The sequence below is a fragment of the Etheostoma spectabile genome, unplaced genomic scaffold (genome assembly GCF_008692095.1).
Source record: "Etheostoma spectabile isolate EspeVRDwgs_2016 unplaced genomic scaffold, UIUC_Espe_1.0 scaffold00001416, whole genome shotgun sequence".
Classification (NCBI taxonomy): Eukaryota; Metazoa; Chordata; class Actinopteri; order Perciformes; family Percidae; genus Etheostoma; species Etheostoma spectabile.
This window is the reverse complement of record NW_022602749.1, coordinates 54,363-80,956: the sequence shown is the minus strand read 5'-3', so window position 1 is coordinate 80,956 and position 26,594 is coordinate 54,363. Positions and strand designations below refer to the sequence as shown.

Sequence of the window (26,594 nt, the reverse complement as noted above, 5' to 3'; positions counted from 1 at the left end):
GAATGTTGCATTGTTAAGACTTATTTTTAAAAGAGTTACTTTGCTCAGGCTCATATAGGTTAGCATATTTTGTCACTTTTTTTTTTTTAAATATCAACTGCTTTATTGACCTGATTCCGATTAAAAAACAGTATTTATAGAACATTGCAGTTAAGTTCTAAAAATTCAGGGTTTTTTCTTTCTTTCTTTTTTTAATTGATTTTTTAGTTTAACTGACACACAAACAACAGAAAAAACGAACAGCAGACACTGCATTGTCTTCAAACTAAGTTCAAAGAAGTATGGAAAAAAAAAATATATATATATGTATATGTATGTGTATATTTATATATATATATATATATATATATATATATATATATATATATATAATATAATAAATCAGTTTCTCCAAAGGGAGAGGAGACGATATCTGTGACAACCACATACCGACTGTTGGGACTTGGGGGGCAGACCACAAAATGAATCTTTTAGCTAGAAATAAAGGATTTATCAACAGATATTTGGTGTCAGTCTCAAAGAGATTTTCCAAAGTAGGGTTTAACAGATAAAATTATAAGGATAATGGAAACTGTTTACCGATAACCTCCTGGACCACAGAATTTGCCTCTTTCCAAAATGTCTGGATGCGATCACATGTTCACATGTACTAAACTCCCAGTTCCTTCGGTTTAGTAAGTTTAGATAAACAAACCCTCTGTTGTTTGTTATTCCAAGTATATTGAGAGATATAAGAGTTTAGCAACTTAAAAAAACGCTGGGGTCAAGTTTCACGGAAGATTTTGAAATAAGTAGTTAGTAACCGTGGGAGGATGGTTTTTATAGTGTTCATTCTCAAGAAGAGGGAAGTCGGAATGGAAGTCCACTTTTTCACAAATCCTGCCTGATCGGGATTAAAAATTTTAGGAAGAACATTTTCAAGCCTGCGGGCCAGTGCAACTATTTTGTAGTCCACATTAAGTAGATATAGTAGATAGTAAATATATCTGTATGATGAACAGTCCAAGAGATTTTTGTCTTTTTTAATAGTAGGCTAGTTGAGGTGTATATCCAAGAGGGAGGAATATCACCCTTCAGAATATTATTAATAGCAGGCCTAAAAATTGGGTGGATTTTTGGCCAAAAGTTCTTGTAATGTTCTAGTAGAAACCAATCAGGCCCCGGACGTTTCCCATTTGGCATGGCCTGGATTGCGGAGCAGACTTCCTCTGGCATAAATGCTACATTTAAGGTGGAACGTTCCTCCTCTGCAACAGAAGGCAATGAAATATTGTTTAAATGTTATGGTAACTACCATAAAAAAAAGGAAAATTACTGAATTTTACTTGAATCCAAACATGGGCTTTATGCCAGTCACTTTTTAAACATGAAATACCAGGGTGATATAAAAATAAGTTGTTGAAATAATGCTGTCGTCAAAATAGAAGGTTATGGAAAGGCATTGTAGTGAAGTGTAAAACTTGTTGTCACCAGGCCATCCTGAGCTCCAAAACCCAGGGAGACTCTAAAATGAACGCCCTGAGGAGACAAAGTGAAAGTCTGTGTGAGCGGGAGGATCTGCAGGACGACAGGAAACAAGAGGTCCAGCAGTTGCTCCGAGAAACAGAGAAGCAGTGGAACACGGTTCTGCACACGGCTGAGGAGAATCTCAGCCAAGCCCAAACACAAGCTTTGTTGGGCAAGGACTTAGACGCTTTTAAAACCCAGAACGAAAATGTTGAGTCCTGGATCAGAGACCGGGAGCAGAGCATGCAGTTGCTTACTGGTTGCATGCAAGTTGAAGAAAAGCTCCAGATTGCACAAGTAAGTTTAAAGTAGTTGTGTATTGGTTTGTGTGTATTGTTTTGTTTAGTTTAAACTCAGAAGCAGCACAACTCATTTCACGTACGTGAAGAAGGTTCGGGAGACTTTTACCCAGGAGCATTTAATTAACACTTAATTGAGGAGAATTTAGGATCACACAGTACAGTGTGGTTGCTCTCCCTAACTGTGGCGTTTAGTTTAGCTGAGCCTTTCAGGTAAACAAAGATATTGCGAGTGCCCAAATATCTCAGCACAGAAGAAATGTGTTATGTGTATTTTATTTATGGCCTTGGCACGATGAGCAACGCTGTCTTATCATACAGCTGCTACGTCTCTCGTCATCTATAGTAGCACAAAGTTGAACAACTCCTCTGCCAGGAAAGGTTGTGAGGTTATGTTGGACACTGACCTGATTGACACCAGGGTACCATTGTCTCAACTTACATAGCATTAGTTCATAAGCTGGGAATTCCACCACAATGGGTTGTAATGTGTAGAACATCTTGTCAAGGCTTTTTTCCTGAGGATAGAGGCAGAGGGGACTCCTAAATTGGGTTTTTGTTCTCTTCAGGCAATTCTGAGCTCCAAGCCCGATGGAGAGTCAAAGCTCCAGTGTCTGAAGCAACAATTCCAGAGTCTGTGTGACAGCCAGGGCTTGGACCAGGGCAGCAGACGAGAGGTTCAGGATGCAGTCAGACAAACCGAGGAGCAGTGGAGGAAAGTTTTTCAGGCCGCTGAGGACGGTCTCAACAAGGCACAGACCGACGCTGCCACTGAAAAGGACTTTGATGCTTTCAAAAGCAAAAGTGAAAGCATCCAGTGCTGGATTAAAGAGCAGAAGCAGAAGCTGTTGTCCCTCGGCAGTCACATGCCGTTTGAAGAAAGGTTGCAGGTCGCACAGGTGAGCTTTCAAATTAGTCTCAGCTTGTAAAGTTTCTATTATTGAGAAAATATGATTTATAAAAAAGTCTTTGAAATTTTGCCAGAACTACTCTATAACTTATACTAGTGATAAGTAAAATAGCTTGTAATTACAAAATAAACACTAATAATGTTATGTAAAAATAATAATAATAATAATAAAGATATTAAAAAAAGTAAAAAAATAAAAGAGAAATAGCAATATTGATAATAGATATTAAGTAAAAAAGGACTTCATTCAAAATAAAGAGTAATGGGGCCAGTCACAGACTGATGGCATGATTAATATAGAGTCAAATTGTTTTTGTGATAACTAAATCATCAAAGGAATTGCGTAGTTAAGAATTTACAGAAACTCTAAGACAGATTCCATACATAAAGTAATATGACTACGTTTAAGTTTTCAACTGAGCCGCCCCTCCGTAGGTTAACTATAGTTTACATTTTTATCATAAAAAGTACCAAATTTGGTACCCAGCCCTACTTTTGATCACTAAGCTCCCATTCCACCATTTCTGTCTCCAGGCTGTTATGACTTCCAAACTTGAGATACTGGAACTACAGACACATGGGGAACGTCTGCGTGAACATCTGGAGGAGAGCAGGAAACCAGAGGTTCAGCAGCTGGTGGAAGACACAGAGCAGCAGTGGAGAGGACTTCAGCAGGCCGCCAGGCAGGCCGAGCTCCGGAGTCTTTCAGACGACTTTGACACTCAGAATAAAAACACTCAGTCCTGGATCCGAGACAGACAACAGCAGCTACAGGCTGTGGGCAGTCACACACCACCTGACCAAAGATGCCATGCTGCTCAGGTCTGGTTGAACTTATTCTACTGTAGAAGTGATATGTTTTCTGAATATTGGTACATTGGCTTTAACAAGATATGGGCATTAATAGAGTTGAGTTAAGACATCCCTGTTGTTGTAGAAATATTGTTGATAGTCTTGAAATAAGCTGTATTGAGGCACAATGTGAATGGGCACATTCACCGGAATGAAATAGTGCTGCACGATATAGAAAAATATGAAATAACATTGTTGAATATTGCGATAACAATATAACTTGCGATAAATAAACAGATATTAAAGTGTTCTCAGTTCTGCTGCTTTCAGTATTCTAAAATAAACAAATTTGCTTGTCATATTTTAAAGCTTTAGTGCGTACATTTTTTAAAACGTCCGTTACATTCAAGACATGCCAAATGAGTTAAAGGAGAATTCCGATCAATTTCAAAACGTAGTTCTGTTTGTAGATTTGTGTGCTGGTAGTAGAGAGAAAAACAAAACCAATCAGTGCTGCCTACACCGTATTATCCTCCTGCTAGAGTTAGCACTAAAATATGTAGGCTATTTATTTAATTATAAGGTAGTGTCTCCAAACTTACATAAATTATAACTTCTCTCCTGCTAGTTGTACTACAGCACTTTTAAAAAATAAGCATATGCTTATTTTTGAAAATATGTTTGTATCTCTTTTAGTTGTTGTAGTTTGTAGACGGTCCCAAAGCACTCCTTGCAGTATCAACTCTGGAACTAAACACAGCTGAATTAGCACAACTTTCATGCATTTCTGTCAAATCTACAGCAGTCAGATTCACTGTGTTCACTTGGAAAGAATCACTGCACATGGGTAGGCACTTTTAATGACATTATGAACCTGTTTAGATCCTAAAAACGCTTTAAAAACTTGCCCAGTTTAAGCCTATTGGGTGCTAATGCTAGCAGGAGGATAACACGGTGTAGGCTGCACCAATTGGTTTCGTTTTTCTCTCTACTGACAGACCTCCAAATTTACAAACAACAGAGTTACGTGTTTAAATCGACTAGAATTCTAGTTTAATACAAAGCTAATTAAGACTATCAGCTCCACACAATTATCTGGGGTGGTGTTCATGTTGCGAGTTAAAAAATAAGATAATTTTTTGGGGCATTTTTGGCTTTTATTTTGACAGAACAGCTGAAGACATGAAAGGGGAGAGGGAGGTATGACATGTAGCAAAGGGTCGCAGGTCAGAGTTGAACCCGGGCCCGCTGCGTCAAGGAACAAATCTCTGTATATGGGTGTCTCTCTACCAACTGAGCCATCTGGGCACCCAAAAATAAAACATTTTTAATCACAAAAAAGCATGAAACCATAGTCCTCGTGAATCCACCAGAATTTAAAATTACAACCCAAAGAAAGCGGAAGGTGACGGACATCCGGCGAAACTGGAGCAATCCTGTAAATGGAACGTTGTGGACATAGACTAGGATTTCTTAATTGATTACTTAATTGCGCGTCAAAAAAATTAGTGGCATTAAAAGGAATTTGTGTAATTTCGACCGTCCTAGTAAGAATGCAGGTAGCCCAACTCTTTCTCCTCTGCATGTTTTAAATGTCTAAAATTTGAATGAGTCAGCTGTTGCATGTCATAATTAAAGCTGCAAGCAGTGTTGGACTGGCCCTTTCTTCTCTGCCGACGTCGGGTTACTGGCAAACGTCCCTCCTTGCAACCGTGCATTTGCGTGGCACTCAAATACTGCAAATTGTCATCCATGAAAAAGTAACTCCCTGCTGAGTTCAATGATACCTCACACAAGACTCTACGTTGTACAGTTTATAAGCTGTGAAAGGGGGCATGGCCAAAGCATAGTGGTCTGGGCAAACCTTTACCATCAACAAAGGAATTCTTTGCTGAGTTCATTGATACCTCACATAAGACTCCACCTTAGACGGGTCACCAGTTATGAAAGGGGCGTGGTTTAAACAAAGGGGGTGGGCCAATTCATCACCAATGAAAAAGGAACTCTCTCCTGAGTTCAATGACACCTCACACAAGGCTCACCTTAAACAGTTCCAATGTTATGAAAAGGGGGGCGGCCTGAGTGAGTGGGTGTGGTTAAAGTATAGGGGCCGGCTCAGTATCCCATTTAGACCACACATTCTAAGTTTCATGTAAATCAGATTATGTTTGTCATATAAGACTGATTTCATGTTGCCAGTTGGTGGCACTATAACTAAAAGCCAATATTGGCCTGTATATTTCCTCAGGCATGGACTCTTGTTAATGGTGGGAAATGTCAAGCAGATATGACAATGTACACTGTAGTTACACCCACTTTCTTGTTCATTGCTAAACACTCAAAATGGCCCCCATGCCACGCCCACACCATTTGACGAAAAGTTTCTATTTTTATAACTTTTCATGGTAATGGTCTTTAGATGACATAAACTGAATTTGAAGTTGATCTGATGAAATCTCTAGGAGGAGTTTGTTAAAGGATAGCACCTTGACATTTAGTCCTACTTCCTGTTGTCACTAGGTGGCGTTATTTTGAGCCAATATTGGCGTGTATATGTCCTCATTTCAAGCCAATTGGACAATGTACACTCACTTCCTGTTTCAACGGCTAATCGCACAAAATGGCCGCCCCGCCACGGCCATGCCCTATGACGAAGAGTTTTTCTTTAATACATTTTCATCTTTAACTGATTAACATAGCACAGACCAAATTGGAAGTTGATTGGATTAAATCTCTAGGAGGAGTTTGTTAAAGTACAAAGTAGAAATGGCTAAAATCACACTAATTTTGAACTTTAAAATCAAAATGGCAGACTTCCGGTTGGGTTTAGGGTATGGCTCCAATTGCGTTTTATGTACTTCTTGACATGCTACATACAGTATGTGTACCAAGTTTTGTGAGTCCACATTAAACGTACTGCAGGGGCTTAATTTGTAGGGGTGCTAGCGAGCCATTTTTGCGCGCCTCTTCCCGAAACTCTTAAAATACATACATTTTTACCAGGATTGATGCAACCACCAATTTTGATGAGTTTTTGAGTGTGTTAAGTGCCTCAAAAAGGCGATTCATTTGCCTGAAAAAATAAATAAATAAAAAAACAAAAAAGTAATTCCTTCAGTTTCAATAGGGCCTTCGCCGCTGTTGTTGCTCGGGCCCTAATAATTGTTTGTTTCGTTGTGCAGACCATCCTGAGCTCCAAACCTGAAGGTGACTGTACGGTAAACAACCTTAGGAGGCGAGGCCAGAGTGTGTGTGACCATCAGGATGCAGACCAGGGCAGGAAAGCCCATGTTCAGAAGGCCATCAGAGACATGGAGGAGCAGTGGAAGACAATTCTGCAGGCTGCTAAACAGGTGGAAGCTGCTGCAGCAGCTGAGATTGCCCAGCAGACTGAGATGAGAGCGGCGGAGGTAAGAGAACTCTATGCTACCTGGACACTTTGGTCAGAAGTGTCAGAACAACAATTCAATGGCATAAACAAGTGTGGCTATGCTAGGGCATTAACGAATAGTAGTTTAGTAGTTATCAACTACTACCCAAATAAACATGAATTTACAGATGTCCTAAGATTTCATGAAGTTCATGAATGTTATTTGTCTATTGAAAAACATCAATAGTGGCTGACACACAGCAGAATGAGCTGTCTTAAGGACACAGATTAATAACACATTTTCCTCAGATGCCAATTGTAAACAGAAATTCAAAACTTACTAGTACAACTCACCCCAATGACGCGCCAGAATGAAAGTGCAAAAATAGACAATAGCCCACATATGTGTGTTGCTGATAAGTTGACAGTTACTTACTGTCACTACCGTACTCATGTATTATCCCCATTTTGCACTCCTGGTTAGCAAAGGAGTCTGGTTGCGTTTAGCGCAATGTCTCTGTCTGCCGCTCCATCCTTCTCCGTCATGTCACAAAGAACAACGTTGCTATCATTACTGCACCATGTTAAAACAACAGATAAATGAATTTTCATCAATAATGCGCTCTGTCAATTAACAGTTGTTATGGTTGAATGTTTGAATAGTTGTCTATTCTGTGAAACCCCTAGGCCAGAGATCATCAACAGAGGGATCTGGGACCTTTAGGGGGTCCTCAGAGCTATGTGTAAAGGCTTTAGGCAACCCTACATGTTATTGTAGGCCCAGTTAAATATGCATCTCAATTTCACAATATATGTAGTAGAGCGTCTTTGCTCTGTCTCTCTTTGAGCTAAAGAGTCCTTGGTCTAAAAATGTTAAAGATCCCTGCCCTAGACTATGTATACACAGTGGAAATGTATGATAAATGAAGGTGCTTCATGTACATGAACTAGGGAAAAAAGGCCAAACATAAGGCCTTCCGCTTCCCCTCGATGGGCCGTTTTTTTATTGATCCATTTTAAACCATTTTAATATAAGTATATTTTCCTCTTCAGCTGAAAGAATTTGATAGCCAGCAGCAAGACACCGACAGCTGGCTTACAGACCTGCAACAACAACTGGACTCACTGAAAAGCCTAACCAAAGCAAAGGACAGACTGCTCGCTGCTCAGGTGAGCTGATGGCTCATGTAACAGGGAGAATTGGCATCCTTCTTTATTAGCATTAACATGCTTTGGTAACAAAAGTGTTTTAATTATGTTTTTCACAAATGCAACTGCCGGTAATACATTACACATTTACTGTTTATCTTCACCCTCAATGTCAGAAAATAATAGGCTATGGAATTTACATACCATATTCACGCCTTCAGCAATTTTATACAAGCCTTAACTGTGAGATGTGCATTCTGTATCTTATACACAGGCCATTGTGAGCTCCAAGCCCGAAGGAGACTCCAGGCTCCAGGAGCTCAGGAGACGATGCCAGAGTTTGTGTGGTCAGAACCTGGGAGAAACAAAAAATCAAAAGGTTCAACAAAAAGTAAGAGGTGCTGAGGAGCAATGGACGAGAGTCCTGCAAAATGCTAAACAAGTCCTGGATCAGGCGGAGAAGCGGTTTGCTCTGGAGGGCAAGTTGACAGAATATGAAGCCTTGAAAACAAACACCAGAGCCTGGCTGGAAGATAAGCAGCGGAGCCTTGTCTCTCTGGACATTCAGACAGATCTAGAAAAGACAATAAACACTGCGCAGGTCAGTTTGAACAATAAAAGGTTTCCGGTCAGTTTGAACAATGAAAGGTTTGACAAAAACAATTCATCTGTGCTAATTAAGTCACTTATGCATGTTTTTTTCATCCTGAATTTATTTTTCCTGTAGTATTTTGGATTTTTTTTATTTTACCATCACTAATCAAGGTATATGTAGGTAAGGTCCTTGTTTTCTCCTTTTATCAAAATGTCAGCATATTTCCATATATGGTGGTGAACTACTTCTTAGTTTTTTGGGAATTTCTGAATGCATTTCAAAAATGTATTTTTAAAAAGAGGTTTGTAAGTCTGTTTAACTTAATTTTGAAGTAGCAGGATTTGAGCATTCAGACTATTTGTCAGACATGATCGGTGGTGTAAGAAGTATTTAGATCCTTTACTGAAGTAAAAGTACTAATACTTCACTGTAAAAAAATGAAAGTCCTCCATTGAAAGTGTAACTTAAGTAAAAGTATGTAATCAGGAAAATGTATTAAAACTTTTAAAAGTAAAAGTACTCAATGCAGAAAAATCATCACGTTTTAGAAACGGGAACGATCCAAACAGTTGTGTGTTTAATGGTCTACTCATTTCAGCTGGACTTGTACGCCGTTATATTGTTGGATAGTTTAATTTAAAATTTATATAAACATTGTATTTTATAAACTACATTATTGTGTGCAAAAATCTTAATTTTCAAAGTAACTAGTAACTAAGCTGTCAGATTAATGAAGTGGAATAAAAGGTGCAATATTTCTCTCTGAAATGTAGCGGAGTAGAAGTAGAAAGTGGCTTGAAAAGACTCAAGTAAAGTACAAGTACACAATTTGTTCTTAAGTACAGTACTCGAGTAAATGTACCTAGTAACATTCCCCCACTGGACATGATTGACATTTTCCTCTGCAACAGTCATACTTTATTTTACCATCCTGTTAACTTAACTAAACTGTTATTTTTTATCCTCAGACTGTCCTGAGCTGTAAGCCTGAAGGAGACTCCAGGATGACAGAACTGAGGAGACAAAGTCAGATTCTGTCCGACCTGGATGAGAGCACGAGATTGGAGGTTCAGCAGACGGTGAAAGATTCAGAGGAGCAGTGGAGGACAGTCCTGCAGACTGCAGAGAACTGTCTGGAGAAAGCTAACATCCATTACTTGCTCTCCAGGGAGCTGGATGGCTTCCAAACCAAAGCAGGAAGAACTCAAACCTGGGTCAAAAAGCTCCAACAACAGGCCGAGTCAAAAGGGAGCGGCACTCAGGGCAGCCAGGCTCAGTTAGAGGAACGGCTGAACACAGCACAGGTACAGCAATAAATTAAAGCTGCAAGCAGCTTTGGACAGGCCCTCGCTCCTGGGCACGTTGGGGTTACTGGCGGACGCTGCTCCCTGCGACCGTGAATTTGCACGGCACTCAGACATGATATTACTCAGATATGACAATATACACTAAAGTTACAACTTCTTCGTTAATCGATTAATGATTAAAATGGCCGCCACGGTATGCCTACATCGTTTGACAAAAAGTTTTTCTTTTAATAACTTTCCATCTTTAAGGTGTTGATATGGTACAAACAAAATTTGAAGTTCATCAGAGGAAAATGTAAAGCATCTTGACTTTTTGGTCTACTTCCTGTTGCCACTATGGGGTGCTATGACTTTGAGCCAATATCGTCTTGTATATGTCGTCAGGGTTCGATTCTTATGAATCTTGAAAGGTTTTGAGCCAGTTGGACAATGTAAACTCAAGTTACACCTACTTCCTGTTTTGATGGCAAAACGCACAAAATGGCTGCCCCGCCAAGGCCATGCCATATGATGAAAAGTTTTTCTCTTAATATCTTTTCATCTTTAACGTCTTAATATGGCACAGACCAAATTTGAAGTTGATCGGATGAAATCTCTAGGAGTTTGCTAAAGTACTAAATGTAGGGGATTTTTTCAACTTTGTAGGGGGCGCTAGCGAGTCATTTGGGTGTGCCTATTCCCAAAACCCTTAAATACGTACATTTTCACCAGACTTCACACTGAATTTTTGGTGAGTTTTTGAGTATATTAAGCCCCTCAAAAAGGCAATTAATTTGCCGGAAGAAAGGAAAGGAAAGGAAAGGAAAGGAAAGTAAAAGGAAAGGAAGAATTCCTTCAGTTTCAATAGGGCCTTTGTTGCTGCCGGCGCTCGGGCCCTAATAATAGGGAACTGTGAAAAAGAAAAAAGATGACATCATCGTCATTTTCTCAAATAGTGGATTTTCTTTTTGTAGTACATTGTTATATCTGGACAGTGGACACATGACCTCTGTTTTACATACATTATAAGGTTAGGTTTTTTTATTAGTACCCAGGGGTAAACTTGTTGGTCAACAACAACAACAGCATCACCAGCATCATACAAACATCAGAACAGTTTTAAAGGTCCAATAACGTGGTGCTTTTTGGATGCTTTTATTTTTTTATGTCTTAGTGGTCCCCTAATACTGTATTTGCAGTCTTTTTTCCAAAATTCTAAATTTTCCTGAAGGACCCTGAACTAACGTTGTTTGAAAACTTCTTTTTGTTATTTTCTATCAGCAATATCATTTTTAATACTATTTTTATAGTTTCAATTATCTCCCTAAGTAAGGTAGTCCTCCACGGTCTCACCAACCTTTGTTTATTATTAACTCTGCACTGTACAACTTACCTCTCTCAAACTTCCTGTTACTTTAATGTTTGAAAAAGAACAGCAGAGAAAATTAAACAGATATTGTTCCGATGTAAGTCTTGTAATCTACACTGCTATACTAAAAAAACAACAACATCAGAACAAACACTCTCAGTCGCAGTCTTCGATACAAACAGTAGACCAAAATGGTACATAATACAGCCATGACAAGTGCTTCTTCCCCTTTCCCCCCACTGCTCCATCAGGAGCATGAAGACCTTGAATAGATGAGCTTTAGATGAGGTACATCCCTCATTCCAATTTTTATTCCAAAAAAAAAAAAAAAAAATTCTGCAGGTACAAAACTCTCTATAGCGCTTGGTTTTACCCTTAGGAGCAACATAGAGACGGCCAGAGTGGAGAAGTTGAAACTTGCCATGTAAAGGGTGGAAACCAATCCAAAAAAATTGAGTTGGCTTTGCGCTTAAGCTGTGTGGAGTTAAGAACTGACATGTTGAGTTGAGACTCACCTATCTATCAGCCTACTAGCCCCCTTTATGAATTGGTTGAGTGAGCTTTTTAGGCTCCCGAACCAAAACAAGGAAAAAACACAACACAGATTCAACAAAGGCTCAATAGAAAAGGGTCAGCAAATGCTAGTGACTGCCTCGCAATTCTCACTAAAGTTTAATTTAGAGTCAATGAATGTAAATGTGCTGTGTTTATATAGCGCTTTTCTAGTCTTAACGACTATTCAAAGCACTTTTACATCATACATTCATCCACTGTGGCCTAGGCTGCCGTACAAGGTGCCACCTGCTCATCAGATAAACACTCACACATGGGATTGAACCCCCAACCTTTCGATTGGCAGGCAACCGCTCTACCACTGAGCCACAGCTGCCCCAGACTGTCACAAGATGCTTAGAATTGTCAACACACTCCAAAGGCTGGCCTTTGATAATTGTAGGATCATGGGTGGGAGCATGCTTTCTAAAATCAATAGTCATATCCTTTGTTCTTGATATGTTTAGCTCTAAAAAAAAAAGAAAAAAAGAAAAGAATCATACCAACTGATAAGATCATGTAACATATGTCAAAAAAAAATGGAAAAATGTTTATGATTGTGTCTTTAGGGCATCTTGAGCTCCAAGTCCAATGGTGAGGCTCAACTGATGGAGCTGAAGAGACGAGCACAGAGTCTTTGTGAGCACAAAGACTTGCAAGGAGACAAGAAGGTGGAGGTTGAACAAACAGTCAAAGACACTGAGCAGCAGTGGATGACGGTCCTACGTGTTGCTGAGGAGACACAAAGGTACAAAGATTTTTATGTTATTATTTTTGGGGAATTTTAGGCATTTATTAGACAGGAAAGGGGGAGAGAGAGTGGAAATGACATTTAGCAAAGGGCCGTGGGTCAGAATTGAAACCGTGGCCACTGTGGTAAGGACTGAGCACATGGGGCGCACCCTCAACCAGGTAAGCTACCTAGGCTCCTTTTTCAAGGTCGGCTATAGTTAAGCAGCCTGGCACGGTTTGGGTTGAAGCATTTTAACAAATCTGCTTATTAAAACTAAATCATTTGAATTCCTAACCAAATTTATGGTATTAATGTTTACTACATCTTTTAAAGTAAATGATAAAGTGAAAAAAAATTGTTTAACTGAGAGCTTAACAAATCAGGTATTTACCAACAAAGAACAGGTTTTTAAAACTCAGCCTTGATTTGGACACTACCAACCCATGTCTACTTAAATGCCTGTAACAATTTGGATTAGCTATCAGGCTTCAGGGTCAATCTGTCAAAAGTGGAGGCCCTGCCTATTGGCTAACTGATCATAACACACATTAGGGATGACCTGCACAGATGGGGAACCCTATCTGTCTCCTGGCTGGGTAGGATAAGTATCTTTAAAATGAATATACTACCTAGGCTGCTGTACTCACTACAGATGTTATCAAACTCAATCCCCAACAGGTTTTTCACAGACTTAGATAAAATGTTTACACAATTCATTTGGCAAGGTCAAAAGTAAGAATGAAAATAGGTAAACTACGGAGAAGCAAAGAGCAAGGTAGACTGGGGGTCCGAAATACACCGTTTTACAATTGGGCCGCTGAAATTTGATAAATATTTGAATGTGTGAAGCCAGATATTACAAATACTTGGATTGACTTGGAGTCTAGAAACTGTGGCGTACTGCCACTACGGGAATGTCCTTTTGTGAACTATAAGAAGGTAAAATTGCAAGTCCAAAGTGACCTTATTGTTCAGAACACACTGAATACTTGGAATAACATATGTTTTGGACATGTGTAAAGATACAAAAGTTCTGGCTATGTGATGAAGGAAGTGATTACTTTAGTTGGACATGATCTGAAACTTTCACCCCTCCAGTTCGTCTTAGCAGCTAAAGTGGACAGTGCAAAAAGCACTTACAATGCTAAACTGATTGGCATACTTTTGTACATAGCAAGAAAGACCATTCTCAAGTTCTGGTTATCTAAGAACACCACTGCACTGGACGATTGGTACAGGGAAGTATTGAAAACATTTCCTTTGGAAAAACTGACTCATATCCTGAATGACAATTTTGAGGGATTCATCAAGATATGTCAGTTTTGGCTGCAGTGGACCCCTCTGGACTGAACTTTGTCTCACCTTATTAACAACATAGGATCTGACTACAGCCTGTTCTAGCAATTTGAATATAACTAGGCCTGCCCGGTGGCGTGTGTCTGTATTGTCATTATTTGTTTAGGTTATTTTATTATTATTTTAGGTGTATGTCACACTGCCTTTTATTTTTAGTATGATGCATGTTTAGTGTGATCCCTGCTGTGTTTTTGTTTTTGTTAAAATGTTTAGTTCATGAAAAAAAGTGGTTCTATACATAGCTGGAACTGAAATGTGTGTAATGAATAGCAGAACCCCAATAAAAAGATTTTAAAATTAAAAATAAATAAATAAATAAAACTCGTCCTTAACCAGTAGCCATTACTATGACCGGAAAGCCAATGTGAAAGTGGATTAAGATAAAGCAGCGTTAAAGACAACAAGATTATTTCTCACAATACCACACAAAAATCATATTTAATAAAACAAAGAAAATACTGCGTCAATAATTTATTTCCACAAGATATTTTTCTTTCTGGTCATTTACTGGGAAACAGATTGATGATGGTAGACTGAAATACGAGCTTTTAAGGGTAATTTTGGTATTTTTCAAGTAAAAAACGTGAACAAAAATCTTTGGAAATTGGTCCAGTATTTAGCAAGAACAGTATCCGGCAGCAGTGAACCGGGCTCCAGTAACCCTGGACAAATGTGCATTAAAACTGGTCTATAAATTACATTACTGACCTTTTTTACACTCTGAGATCACTTTAAACACTTTAAAGGTTGAATTAGGACTGAAAATTGTGATTAGGATTTCTAATGTTATCTATACATGGCTTTTAACCATCAGGAAGTTGAAGGGTGTTGTGGAGCGCCTGTTGTCCTGTGACTACCAGCGAGGCCTGACCGAGGAGCGTCTGTCAAAGTTACAGAAGCAGATCTCCAGCCTGCCGCGTGTCTTCCCCTGGCCCGGCCTGGGAGAGCGGCGGCAGGCGGTGGAACAAGCCCGGACCATGCTGGACCAGTGCACAGCCTTGGCCCCCGTCCTTTCAGACCTCCGCACACAGGTACACACCTCACAGGAAAGCCAATAAAACTACATATTTTCAGAGTATAATTAATGTTTTGTTAATTCAAAACAAATGATAATAATAATGTAGTAGTAAATAATGATAGTGCTGCAGCAGTTTCAGATCCCAGTAAGTTAGGATATAACAGCCTATTAGCCTATTACATTTCCTTTTTTGTACAACTTTACATGGCTGTACAGAAAACATTCTGAGCTTTGAAGCAACAGCGTATTTTTGAAGCTTCTGCGGCAATGGGGGGGCAATGTGATCTCCAGTTAAATGACTGTCCACCACAGGTTGACGTTGGGTTGATTTTCTCCAAAAATGTAATCAGACTTAACCTTTTGCTGCAGATATACTAAATAATTGGAAATACCTGCATTTTTACCTGACAGTGACAACAGACACAGTGTTTATGAATGAATACTCAGCCTGCCAGTGCCTCACTAGAGCATAAGCTTTACAAACAGTCGGACTATGTTTACCTTTATCGAATCTCCTGACAACACCAGGCTGATACAATATAATCATACAGACCTGTACAAACATCAGACTGTTCACTTGTAAAAAAAGTGTGTGTTTGTATATACTGTGTGTATATATATATATATATATATAAATATATAAGTTTGTATTACTTTATTAAAGCTGAAAGAATGGGGCGGCCTGTAGCTCACCCGGTAAGATTGTTCGCCCCATGTTGGCTGAGTTCTGCAGCGGCCCAGGTTTGAATCCATCCCCCATCTCTCTCCCCCTTTCATGTCTATCCACTGTCAAAAAAAGGGAAAAGCCCCAACAAATAACCTTAAAAAATAAAGCTAAAAGAATGTGATTCAGGGTGAGTTAGGCATACAATCAGATGGGACATAAGGTTTACATCTTCAGTGTATTGCACTGTTTTCCTCCAGGCTGCAGAACTGTTTGAGATCACGCGGGAACATGGCTGGTCAGAACTGTCCTGGGCAGCCAAGCAGGAGTCCATCCCCACATTGCTCAAAGAGCTTACTGTGAGTTCAGCACTCTGTGGTGATAATAAATATGAAGACTATCTTTATTCTTTACTTTTTTAATAATTAGACCTTCTAAATTTGTCATAATTAATATAAATTTATGTTTGCATTGAGACATTATTGATGTAAACATGTGTTAATATCACTTAATTATTATGCATAGAGAGTTAATCAGTAGTTGCAAGATTTTTTTAAATTCATAATTCAAAGCCATTTTTTAAAATCAAAATAGCAAATGCAAATGTATTACATCTTATTATTTTGTGTGAACCCTAGTATTTATGGACAGTTATGTATTTTATAAGACTGGAATGATACACCATAAGACTAAGTGTGGTATATTTTGGATAAAAGTGTAACTGTCTTATTAAGCTGTTATATTTAACATAACCACCACAATATCATCTTCTTCCTCCCCTGCCCCAAAGAACAAGATCATCTCGCCTCACACCCACTCACTGTTTTACTTCAGTCTCCCTTATAAAATTATTTTATGTGCCTTGATTTGGTGGCCAATGGCCAAGTTACTCCATCTGTAAACATGCAATTACTGTTTTTTTCAGGATGCAGTAGCTCAGCTGGAGCAGGGCATCCTAGTAGAGAGGCATTGCACCCAGCTGGTGGAGCAGCATGAAGCAGCCCAGGACTGGCTGAGGGAGCACGTTAAAGGCCTCGGAGTTCCTCCAGCAGACAGACAGGGTCTGCACAGCGCTGTCAACACTCTGAAGGTCCGAGGATAAAACACATACACACAGTCAAGCTCCAAAAATAGCCAAATGCTAATAACATATGCAAGTGGCTGGTAGATTTGCTTTACTCACCAGTTAAAAAAACAATGGTAATCTATCTGGCTGGTAAAATTTTATCATTCACTAGCCATTTGGCTGGTGGAAAAAAAAAAGTTAATTTTGGACCCTGCACACAGTTGTTAGTAAGATTTTTTAAGGGAAGCCAGTAGCACCAATTTTAATCTGTCACTGAAAATATTTATGTTGTAATGCTTCAAAATGAACAAACTCCTTTACTAGTAACAAACCAATGCATTTTAGACGTTTGAGGAAGATATTAATGAATTGATTTGTACAGTGTATGCATGTTCAGTTTTCTCATCTGTGAACATTTCTGGAGCCAACTAATGCCCCCAGATCTTTGACTTTTAAAATATAGTTTTACAACTTCCAAACCTAAACGTCAAAAGCTCTTTAAAGGATAGTTCTTTCTGCATTCCAATAATCTGATTCTACTTTTTTTCCCTGCTTATTTCAGGCTTTGCTGCAGACAGTGGACAGGGAGCAGAGAGAGATGAAGGAGCTCGACTCTGCCAGTGACAGTTTGCTGGGCCTCTGCACGCCTGGAGGCCGCGATGCCCTGACCCTGGAGGTAAGCCATCTCCATGAGCTCTGTACCACCTCAGAGCAAGAGGTGAGGGAGCGCCTAGCATCCTGTGAGACCCGGCTGGAGGAGCTGGACCACCAGCTGGCCAAGAGGGCCAAGGGGCTCAAGGAGAGATCTGCAGCCCTGCAGTGGGAGCTGCGCTCCCTTGACCAGGCACTCAGTTACAGCCAACCCCAGAACAACATCCCTCAGCTCCAACAGCACTGGCACAGCCTTCAGGTTAGTAATACTTTATTCATCCATCTTATTATCCAAGTAGGCTGAGTTCCCACAAATAAACCTGACGAAAAGAGGTATGTCTCCAGACCAATCTCCACAGCACAAAAAACAATGCTCTGGGTTGTTTTGCATTTATTTAAGCCAACCAATCACAATCGTCTTGGGCACCGCTAAGCTTCGGACGCAGCGACTGTGGCTCTGTAAAATAGTCTCAGGAAGGAACTTGCTTTGGTTGGTTTGCACCCCACAAAAGAAAACACCACATACAATATTAAATTAAGTTAGCTGTTCACACAATACAGTAACGTGAGCTATTTAAATGAGCTGATACATGGTTAAACGTAATTTGCTCTCACCAGTGTATTGCTGTCCGTGCTTTGTCTACAGAAATCATTACCAATTGGTACCAAAACATCCCAGTTAGAGAGTAAATGCCGTAAACATATTCTTTGTAAATCTTTGCAGTCATTCCTTCAAAAACACCAAGCACGTCTGCCTTGTTGTATGATCAACATTTTCTTCAAAATTTTACAATTTTGGCATGTAGCTTGCAAGTTTGAGAACGGCAACAGACAGAGAGAGGAAGGTGAGGAACATCCGGCGGAAAATCCGGCAGTGGAAATGTACTTTCAGTGATCCAGACTATGTGTACATTAAGTGGATTTTTGGAGTATTATTAATATTGGTATATTATAAATGTTAAACTGCTGCCATGTTCCAGGCATGTGAGTATGTCAGTAATGCTAACATGGCGCTGTTGCAGGCATGCTACTTACGTGATGTTGTTGTCCTTCTCCTGTCAGAACTGTGAGAAATCGCTGGCAGATTTGGGTGTGAAAGTTCAGGACCTCCAACAGGAAGTAAAGGCTACACCGGTCACTGATGAGCTGCCAACAGAAATTATGACTTTGGTGAAATCTTTATGCCAGCAACATGACAGGTACCATGTCTAACAATGGATGGCATGTCATTGTTAGTAGAGAGCTGTAGACAAATAAATAGTAGAGCTGTGACAAATAAATAAAACAAAAAAAAACACATACTGTATGTAAATGAGTAATTCAATATGACTTTAATTGTTACTTGGGTTGTAAGACAGCCAGCACCACTGATTCACACTTTTTGTTTGATTCATATTTTTTTAATTTCACTCAAGGTCAAAACAAGAAAGAGATTGTCTGACCTCACAAACTAATATGACAAGCAGTACCATCTGTGCACTTCACCACTTGGGCTTTTAGAAGTTTATATACCCTACTTGAAGATATTCTAAATGACAAATTCTCAGCTGGCATCCATCAATTTCAATTCAGTTTTCAATTATTCTTACATACCAGAAACATGCCTTAGTAGATCATCCTGCTCTTAATCAATGACATGGAAACACAGAGTTCTCCTGTTTTATAACCTGTTTGAAACATCCGAAGAGTAGATGTCAATGCCCGGTTTCTTGAACTAAGCAATAGGACATACATTCATACATAATTATTTCTCTGTTCTTGTGCTTGCAGTTGTTCCGTTTGTTGAAAAAGTACATTTTAGCCTGTTTTGATTTATATCTCATCTTCATGCAAAATGTTGTGTATGCAATAAATATTATTCAATTATGTCTCCAGTCTAAAGTCCAGGCTGAGTGAACATCAGGGTACCTGCTCTACAAACACAGCTCGTTGTCTTATGGACTGTATTCACGCCCTGCAGGAATGGAACCACAGAAAACCAGAATCCATTTCTTCAGCGCAGGTTTCTATATTTTAATGTTTTTACATTTTTATTGTGCAATGTCAGTTCTTGTTTCTTTAAACTTTTGTGTTGTTGGGTACATCTGACAACCGCCTAGTACATATAGTCTTCTAATAGTGTAAGTGTTTCACTCATTGGCAACTTGGTGGGTCACCCTTAAAGGGCAACTATTATATAGCATTTTCAGGATTATACTTGTATTTTTGTATTTTTGTGTTTTTGTACTAGAACATATTTACATGCTTCAATGTTAAAAAAGCACTTTAATTTTCTCATTCTGCCCATGGCTGCTGCACCTGTGTTCACCCTCTGCATGAGATGCTCTGTAGGTGCGCCTGTCTCTTTAAGCCCTTAAAAGGGGAGAATTTAACAACATTGGCAGCCCAGATGACATTTATTGCCATTTGCCATGCAGTTACTATAGTTAGCAGTGGACACTTAATAGAATATAGCAGCAATTTCTACATTCAAAATATATATATATACATATATATAATTCACAAATAAAGGCTTTCAAACCAAATACTAAATAAAGAGAAAATGTTTCAGGAGTAAAGTGACCCGGAATTGGGGAGAATTTGCAGTGCCGGCAAAGTGAGGCAGACGGGTGTGCTAGCTAGCTGGCTAAATTACCATTAGATTAGTCGTCTATCTATACAGTTAACGTTACTGATGAATTTGAGCGTGTTGAACGATGTTGTAATCTAACGGTATAGACAAAGCATTAGCATTAGCTACTTGCTTGTCAAACACTACCTTTACAGTAGGCACCAAAGCACTTTTCCTCTACGGCCCCCCTACAGATTGAAAGCGGAGTTGTCCATTACTGTTACCATTACCATTATTCTTATGTCTCATTTGATCGAGTTAATGAAAGCACTGAAATGATTTTGGAAACATTATTTTAAGGTACGAAAGAATCTTTGGTGTTAGAACGATTTGATATTGAAATCAATCTATATTAATAAATAAAGTATCTGTGTTTATCTGTGTTATCTGTACCAATTAATGACAAAACGATGTCATGTGGCAGAAATAAATTGTATTATGTTTACTGAGTACAACCCCCCCCCCCCCCCCCCCCCAAAAAAAAAATAAAAAATAAAAAAAGAATCGAGGTCGGTATCGTATCGTGGGGTCAAAAATCGTGAACCAAATCTACTAAACAAGTTTTCCTCCTGGTGTTAGGTGATATTAGAGGAGGGTGAAAAGTTGGAAACCAGCCTGCGGGAGGCGCTTTCTCACCAGCAGTTTCTAACAGACTGCTTGATACCAGTCTTGATTGGAAAACTAGAGCGAGAAGGTTCGGAGACACTCAGAGAAGCAGACACACAAAAGGCTTATCTTAGCTGCAGCTTAAAGGTATTTAAATCATATAATTATTTCTCATTAATATTACATGTTATATTTAAGAAACTGTAGTATTTAATGTCATCTTTACTCTGTTCAAGGAACTTGATGGAAAGAGCAAACAAAAGCTGCCTCAGGGTAATTTCGAGGAGACAAAGACATCTGTAGTGCCACCACCACGCAAAAGCAAGCACTCATCTGAAAAAAACCCTCAATTTAAACTACAAAAAAGCATTTCCTTAACAGAAAAATCTACATCTATTGACGATAACTTGTCAGTTTTATCTGAGCTGCAAACTGAAGATAAAACATTAAAGCCTACTGTAACAGCCGTCATGAAAGACATACAAATGGCTGGTGTGGAGCAAACCAGAAGTGAACCAACAAAACAGAAATCTCAGAGTCCAACATATACTTCAGAACCTTTTAAAGCCCAACGTAACAACACTTCTCAAGAGGCAGCATTTAAAGGTCTAAAGTCAGATACCACAGCTGTTGGAGCTAAGCAAATAAAACCTGCTGTTGAAGAACCTGTATTGATCCCAAAAGTCATTGAGCAGTCTGCCTCTGGTGTTAGTGAGAATACTACACCTGTACCATCCAGGAGAAAGTCCAAGACTTTGACCACTGATACACAGCCTGCCCACACTAAGGTGGAGCCTGAAATGATAAAACCTATTATTACTCAAGGGTTACCCAGGAATCCAACAGGCCCTGCTGCTGTGGAAGAAACAAAGCATATAGCAACCATTATTCTGGATGAAACAACAAAAACAAAGACCAAAATGCCTGGCAGTCAGATATCTTTACTGAGATCCAAAGAGGAAACTGATGCTGCTGCTGTTGTGAAGAAAGAAACTGTGGTTATCCCAACCAGGAGGAAGTCAAAGATTCTTGATGATTCAGCTGATTCAGAGCCAGTGGCAGACAATGAAAGAGCTACATGTGTGGTACAGGAATCTGAGAAGTCGACCTCACAGTTTGTTTCAGCACCGGCTGAAACTGCGGTTTTGGAACAAAGTACAATTTTACCACAAAAGCAAAAGTCAACAACACTTCCTCTGAAACAAGCCGACCAGCAGCCAGCAAAGATGACAGGAGAACTGGAAAGTCAGAGGCCTGCTTTGAGTTTTAGGGAGGAAAACTCAAAGAGTACTGAACTTACAACTTCACAGCACGTTGTTGCACATAATAGAACTACTGATTTGAAAGCTGATGATAATAAACCTGACAGCCTAAAGTCTTCAAGTCTACAGATGGGCACAGAAACAACTGAAACTACTGTTGTGAAAGAAAAAATGCTTTCTCCAACCAAGCAAAGATCAAAGGGCTCAAATGTCTCCCCAGAACATGCTACAAAGGAAGTGGCAGAGACAAAGCAAGATCCTAGAAGTCAGAAGCCTTCATTGAGCTCCGGAGAGAAAACTGAAACTATTGCTGTAGAAGAAACAAAGCTAGATGTATCAGAGCCATTCACTTCTGTCCCTGTAACACCTGATGTTACAACAATACTTCCTCTAAAACAGGCTGACCAACAGCCAGCACAGATGACAGAAGAATCAGAAAGTCAGAGGTCTGCTTTGAGTCTGAGGGAGCAAACTGAAAGTGTTGTTATGGAAGAAACAAAGTTCATACCAACCATAAGAAAGTCAAAGAGTACTAAACTTACCACAACTTCGCAGCAGGTTGTTACCCATAATAAAACTACTGATGTGAAACCTAAAGGTAATATGAAAGAACCTGCCAGCTTGACATTGTCTACAACTCCACAGATGGCCACAGAAACAACAGAAACTACTGTTGTGAAAGAAAAAATGCTTTCTCCAATCAAAAATAGAGCAAGGGGTCTAAATCTTTCCTCAGAACATGCTACACGGGAAGTGGCGAAGATAAAGCAAGAGCCAGGAAATCAGAAGCCTTCATTAAGCTCAGGAGAGCTAATTGAAACTGTTGTTGTGGAGGAAACAAAGCGTATTGCAACCATTATTCTAGATGAATCAGAACCATTGACTTCTGTCTCTGTAACAACTGATGTTACAACAACACTTCCTCTGAAACAGGCTAACCAACAGCCAGCACAGATGACGGAAGAATCTGAAAGTCAGAGGTCTGCTTTGAGTATGAGGGAGCAAACTGAAAGAGTTGTTATGGAAGTAACAAAGCTCATACCAACTAGTAGAAAGTCAAAGAGTACTGAATGTACCACAACTTCACAGCACATTTTTGCACATAATATAACTACTGATGTGGAACCTGAAAGTAATAACAAAGAACCTGAGAGCCTGAGGTCTTCAACTCCACAGATGGCTTTGGAAAAAACTGAAACTACTGTTGTGAAAGAAAAAAAGCTTTCACCAACCAAAAGAAGATCAAAGGGTCCAAAGCTCTCCGTGGAACATGCTACAAAGGAAGTAGCAGCAGGTGAACTCACCACTAAGTCAGTCACAGAGCAAGCTGAGACCATTATTGTTGAGCAAGCCAAGCTTGGACCTACCAGTAAAGAGTCAAAGAGTACAGATGTGTTCTTAGACGTAACTGTTGCAAAGCCTGCACAGCTCAAAGGTGAAGCAGAAAATCTAATGTCTCACCTTACTTCAGCGCCCATCAAAGGCACAGATGCTGAGCAATCTAAGTCTGTACGAAAAAGGCAAGAGTCAAAGAGTTTGAAAGTTTCCACAACTTCAATACCAGTTCTTACCCAGAGTATAGCTACTGACCACTATTCAGAGCTTGCTCAACCTGCAAAGGAATCTGAGAATGAAAAGACTTCTTCAACTGCACCGGGGATCACATATCCAGTTGAAACTATTTTGGGAACAAGTAAGATCTCGCCAACCAAAAGAGAGTCAAAAAGTCTAAAACTGTCCCCAGAATTTTCTAACAAGGAGAAAACACAGACCATAGAAAAGCCGAACAGTCAGCTATCTTTACTGAGATCCAAGGAGCAAACTGATGCTGCTTTTGTGGAGAAAACAAAGCGTATAGCAACCATTATTCTAGATGTATCCGAGCCATTGACTTCTGTCACTGTACCGACTGATGTTACAACAACGCTTCCTCTGAAACAGGCTGACCAACAGACGGCACAGATAACAGAAGAACCAGAAAGTCAGAGGTCTGCTTTGAGTCTGAGGGAGCAAACTGAAAGTGTCGTTATGGAAGTAACAAAGCTCATGCCAACCACAAGAAAGTCAAAGAGTAAACCTTCCACAACTTCACAGCACGTTGTTGCCCATAATAAAACTACTGATGTGGAACCTGAAGATAATAAGAAAGAACCTGACAGCCTGAAGTCTTCTTCAACTCCACAGATGGCCACAGAAGCAACTGAAACTACTGTTGAGGAAGAAAAAATGCTTCCTCCAACCAAAAGAAGACCAAAGGGTCCAAAGCTCTCCCCAGAACATGCTACAAGGGAAGTGACAAAGACAAAGCAAGATCCTAGAAGTCAGAAACCTTCATTGAGCATCGGCGACCTTACTGAAACTGCTGCTTTGGAAGAAACAAAGCGTACAGCAACAATTATTCTAAATGTATCAGAGCCATTGACTTCTGTCCCTGTACCGACTGATGTTAAAACAACGCTTCCTCTGAAACAGGCCGACCAACAGACGGCACAGATAACAGAAGAACCAGAAAGTCAGAGGTCTGCTTTGAGTCTGAGGGAGCAAACTGAAAGTGTCGTTATGGAAGTAACAAAGCTCATACCAACCACAAGAAAGTCAAAGAATAAACCTTCCACAACTTCACAGCACGTTGTTGCCCATAATAAAACTACTGATGTGGAACCTGAAGATAATAAGAAAGAACCTGACAGCCTGAAGTCTTCTTCAACTCCACAGATGGCCACGGAAGCAACTGAAACCACTGTTGAGGAAGAAAAAATGCTTCCTCCAACCAAAAGAAGACAAAAGGGTCCAAAACTCTCCCCAGAACATGCTACAAGGGAAGTGACAGAGACAAAACAAGATCCTAGAAGTGAGAAGCCTTTATTGAGCATTGGAGACCTTGCTGAAACTGCTGGTTTGGAAGAAACAAAGCCTATAGCAACAATTATTCTAAATGTATCAGAGCCATTGACTTCAGTCCCAGTACCGACTGATGTTACAACAACACTTCCTCTGAAACAGGCCAACCAACAGACAGCACAGATTACAGAGGAACCAGAAAGTCAGAGGTCTGCTCTGAGTCTAAAGGAACAAACTGAAAGTGTCGTCAGGGAAGTAACAAAGCTCATACCAATCACAAGAAAGTCAAAGAGTAAACCTACAACAACTTCACAGCACGTTGTTGCCCATATTAAAACTACTGATGTGGAACCTGAAGATAATAAGAAAGAACCTGCCAGCTTGACATTGTCTACAACTCCAAAGATGGCCACGGAAGCAACTGAAACTACTGTTGTGAAAGAAAAAACACTTTCTCCAACCAAAAGTAGAGCAAAGGGTCTTAATCTCTCCCCAGAACATGCTACAAGGGAAATGGCCGAGATCAAGCAAGAGCCAGGAAGTGAGAAACCTTTATTGAACTCAGGAGAGCTAATTAAAACTGTTGTTGTGGAGGAAACAAAGCGTATTGCAACCATTATTCTAGATGTATCAGAGCCATTGCCCTGTGTCCCTGTACCAACTGATGTTACAACAACACTTCCTCTGAAACAGGCTGACCAACAGCCAGCACAGATGATGGCAGAACCAGAAAGTGATAGATCTGCTTTGAGTCTAAGGAAGCAAACTGAAAGTGCAGTTATGGAAGAAACAAAGCTCATACCAACCAGAAGAAAGTCAGACAGTACTGAACTAACCACAACTAAGCAAGAGCCAAGAAGTGAGAACCCTTCACTGAGCCCTGGAGAGCTAACTGAAACTGTGGTTGTGGAAGAAACTGAAGTTATACCATCCAGGAGGAAATCAAAGAGTCTTGAGGTTTCCACAGTTCCAGAGCCAGTATCTCCTCTTGGTATGGAGCCTAAGGAACTAAAACAAGAACCTGAAAATTATCCTGCAACCCAAGACTTTATTCAAGGTCAAGCTAAAACTGCTGTTGTGGAACAAAGGAAGTTTCTACCACCTAAAAGAGAGTCAAAGAGTATAGAACCTCCTTTTAAACTTGCTGACACTCTGGCACATCAGACAAGGATAGAACCTGAAGGTCACCAATATTCTTTGAGTTCCAATGACCCAAATAGAAGTGTTGTTTTTGAAGAAACAAAACTTTTATCAACCAGTAGAAAGTCCAAGAGTTGTGACTTTTACACATCTTCTGAGACAGTTGAACAGCCTGAACAAAATAAGAAAGAACTAGATGGTAAAAAATCTTCAACTCCAGATGTGGTCACAGAACCAACTGAAAGACACACAGTTGTAAAAATAGGAGAGCTTTCACCAACCAAAATAAAGTCCAAGGGTCTGAAACTGTCCCCAGATCTTTGTCCCACAGAGCTGACTAAGACCAAGGAAGAGCCTGACAGTCAGAAGCAATCTGCATCTCAAGAGCTGGTCACAACAACAACTGAAATAACTGTTGTGGTAAAAGGAAAGCTTTCAACTACCAAAGAAAAGACAAAGGGTCTTGACCTTTCCCAAGAACTTGCTACCACAGAGATCACAAAGTCCAAGCAAGAACCTGAAAGACACCAAACTTCAACTCCAGAGGTGATCACAGCACCAACTGAAATTACTGTTGTGGAAAAAGGTAAACTTTCACCTACAAAAGAAAAGTCAAAGGGTCTTGAACTTTCCCAAGAACTTGCTACCACAGAGCTTACAAAGTTCAGGAAAATGCCTGACAGACAGAAGCCATGTTTAACTCCAGATGTGATCACATCACCAACTGAAATTCCTGTTGTGGGAAAAGGTAAACGTTCACCAACCAAAAGAAAGTCGAAGGGTCTGAAACTTTCCCCAGAACTTCCTACCACCGAGCT

The 26,594-nt window shown here is 39.8% G+C and overlaps 1 protein-coding gene across 1 annotated transcript in view; it reads left to right on the top strand.

The window, feature by feature from the left end:
* LOC116675020 (uncharacterized) overlaps positions 1 to 26,594 on the top strand; it is a 130,958-nt gene that overhangs the window by 58,456 nt on the left and 45,908 nt on the right. The window contains exons 42-57 of the mRNA XM_032507143.1: positions 1,474 to 1,803; positions 2,375 to 2,704; positions 3,250 to 3,537; positions 6,690 to 6,917; positions 7,931 to 8,047; positions 8,301 to 8,627; positions 9,590 to 9,925; positions 12,398 to 12,576; positions 14,732 to 14,948; positions 15,860 to 15,958; positions 16,525 to 16,689; positions 17,228 to 17,575; positions 18,379 to 18,515; positions 19,192 to 19,318; positions 20,507 to 20,680; positions 20,770 to 26,362. Coding sequence (XP_032363034.1) covers positions 1,474 to 1,803; positions 2,375 to 2,704; positions 3,250 to 3,537; positions 6,690 to 6,917; positions 7,931 to 8,047; positions 8,301 to 8,627; positions 9,590 to 9,925; positions 12,398 to 12,576; positions 14,732 to 14,948; positions 15,860 to 15,958; positions 16,525 to 16,689; positions 17,228 to 17,575; positions 18,379 to 18,515; positions 19,192 to 19,318; positions 20,507 to 20,680; positions 20,770 to 26,362 — 8,995 coding nt within the window. The remainder of the gene's footprint in view (positions 1 to 1,473; positions 1,804 to 2,374; positions 2,705 to 3,249; positions 3,538 to 6,689; positions 6,918 to 7,930; positions 8,048 to 8,300; positions 8,628 to 9,589; positions 9,926 to 12,397; positions 12,577 to 14,731; positions 14,949 to 15,859; positions 15,959 to 16,524; positions 16,690 to 17,227; positions 17,576 to 18,378; positions 18,516 to 19,191; positions 19,319 to 20,506; positions 20,681 to 20,769; positions 26,363 to 26,594) is intronic.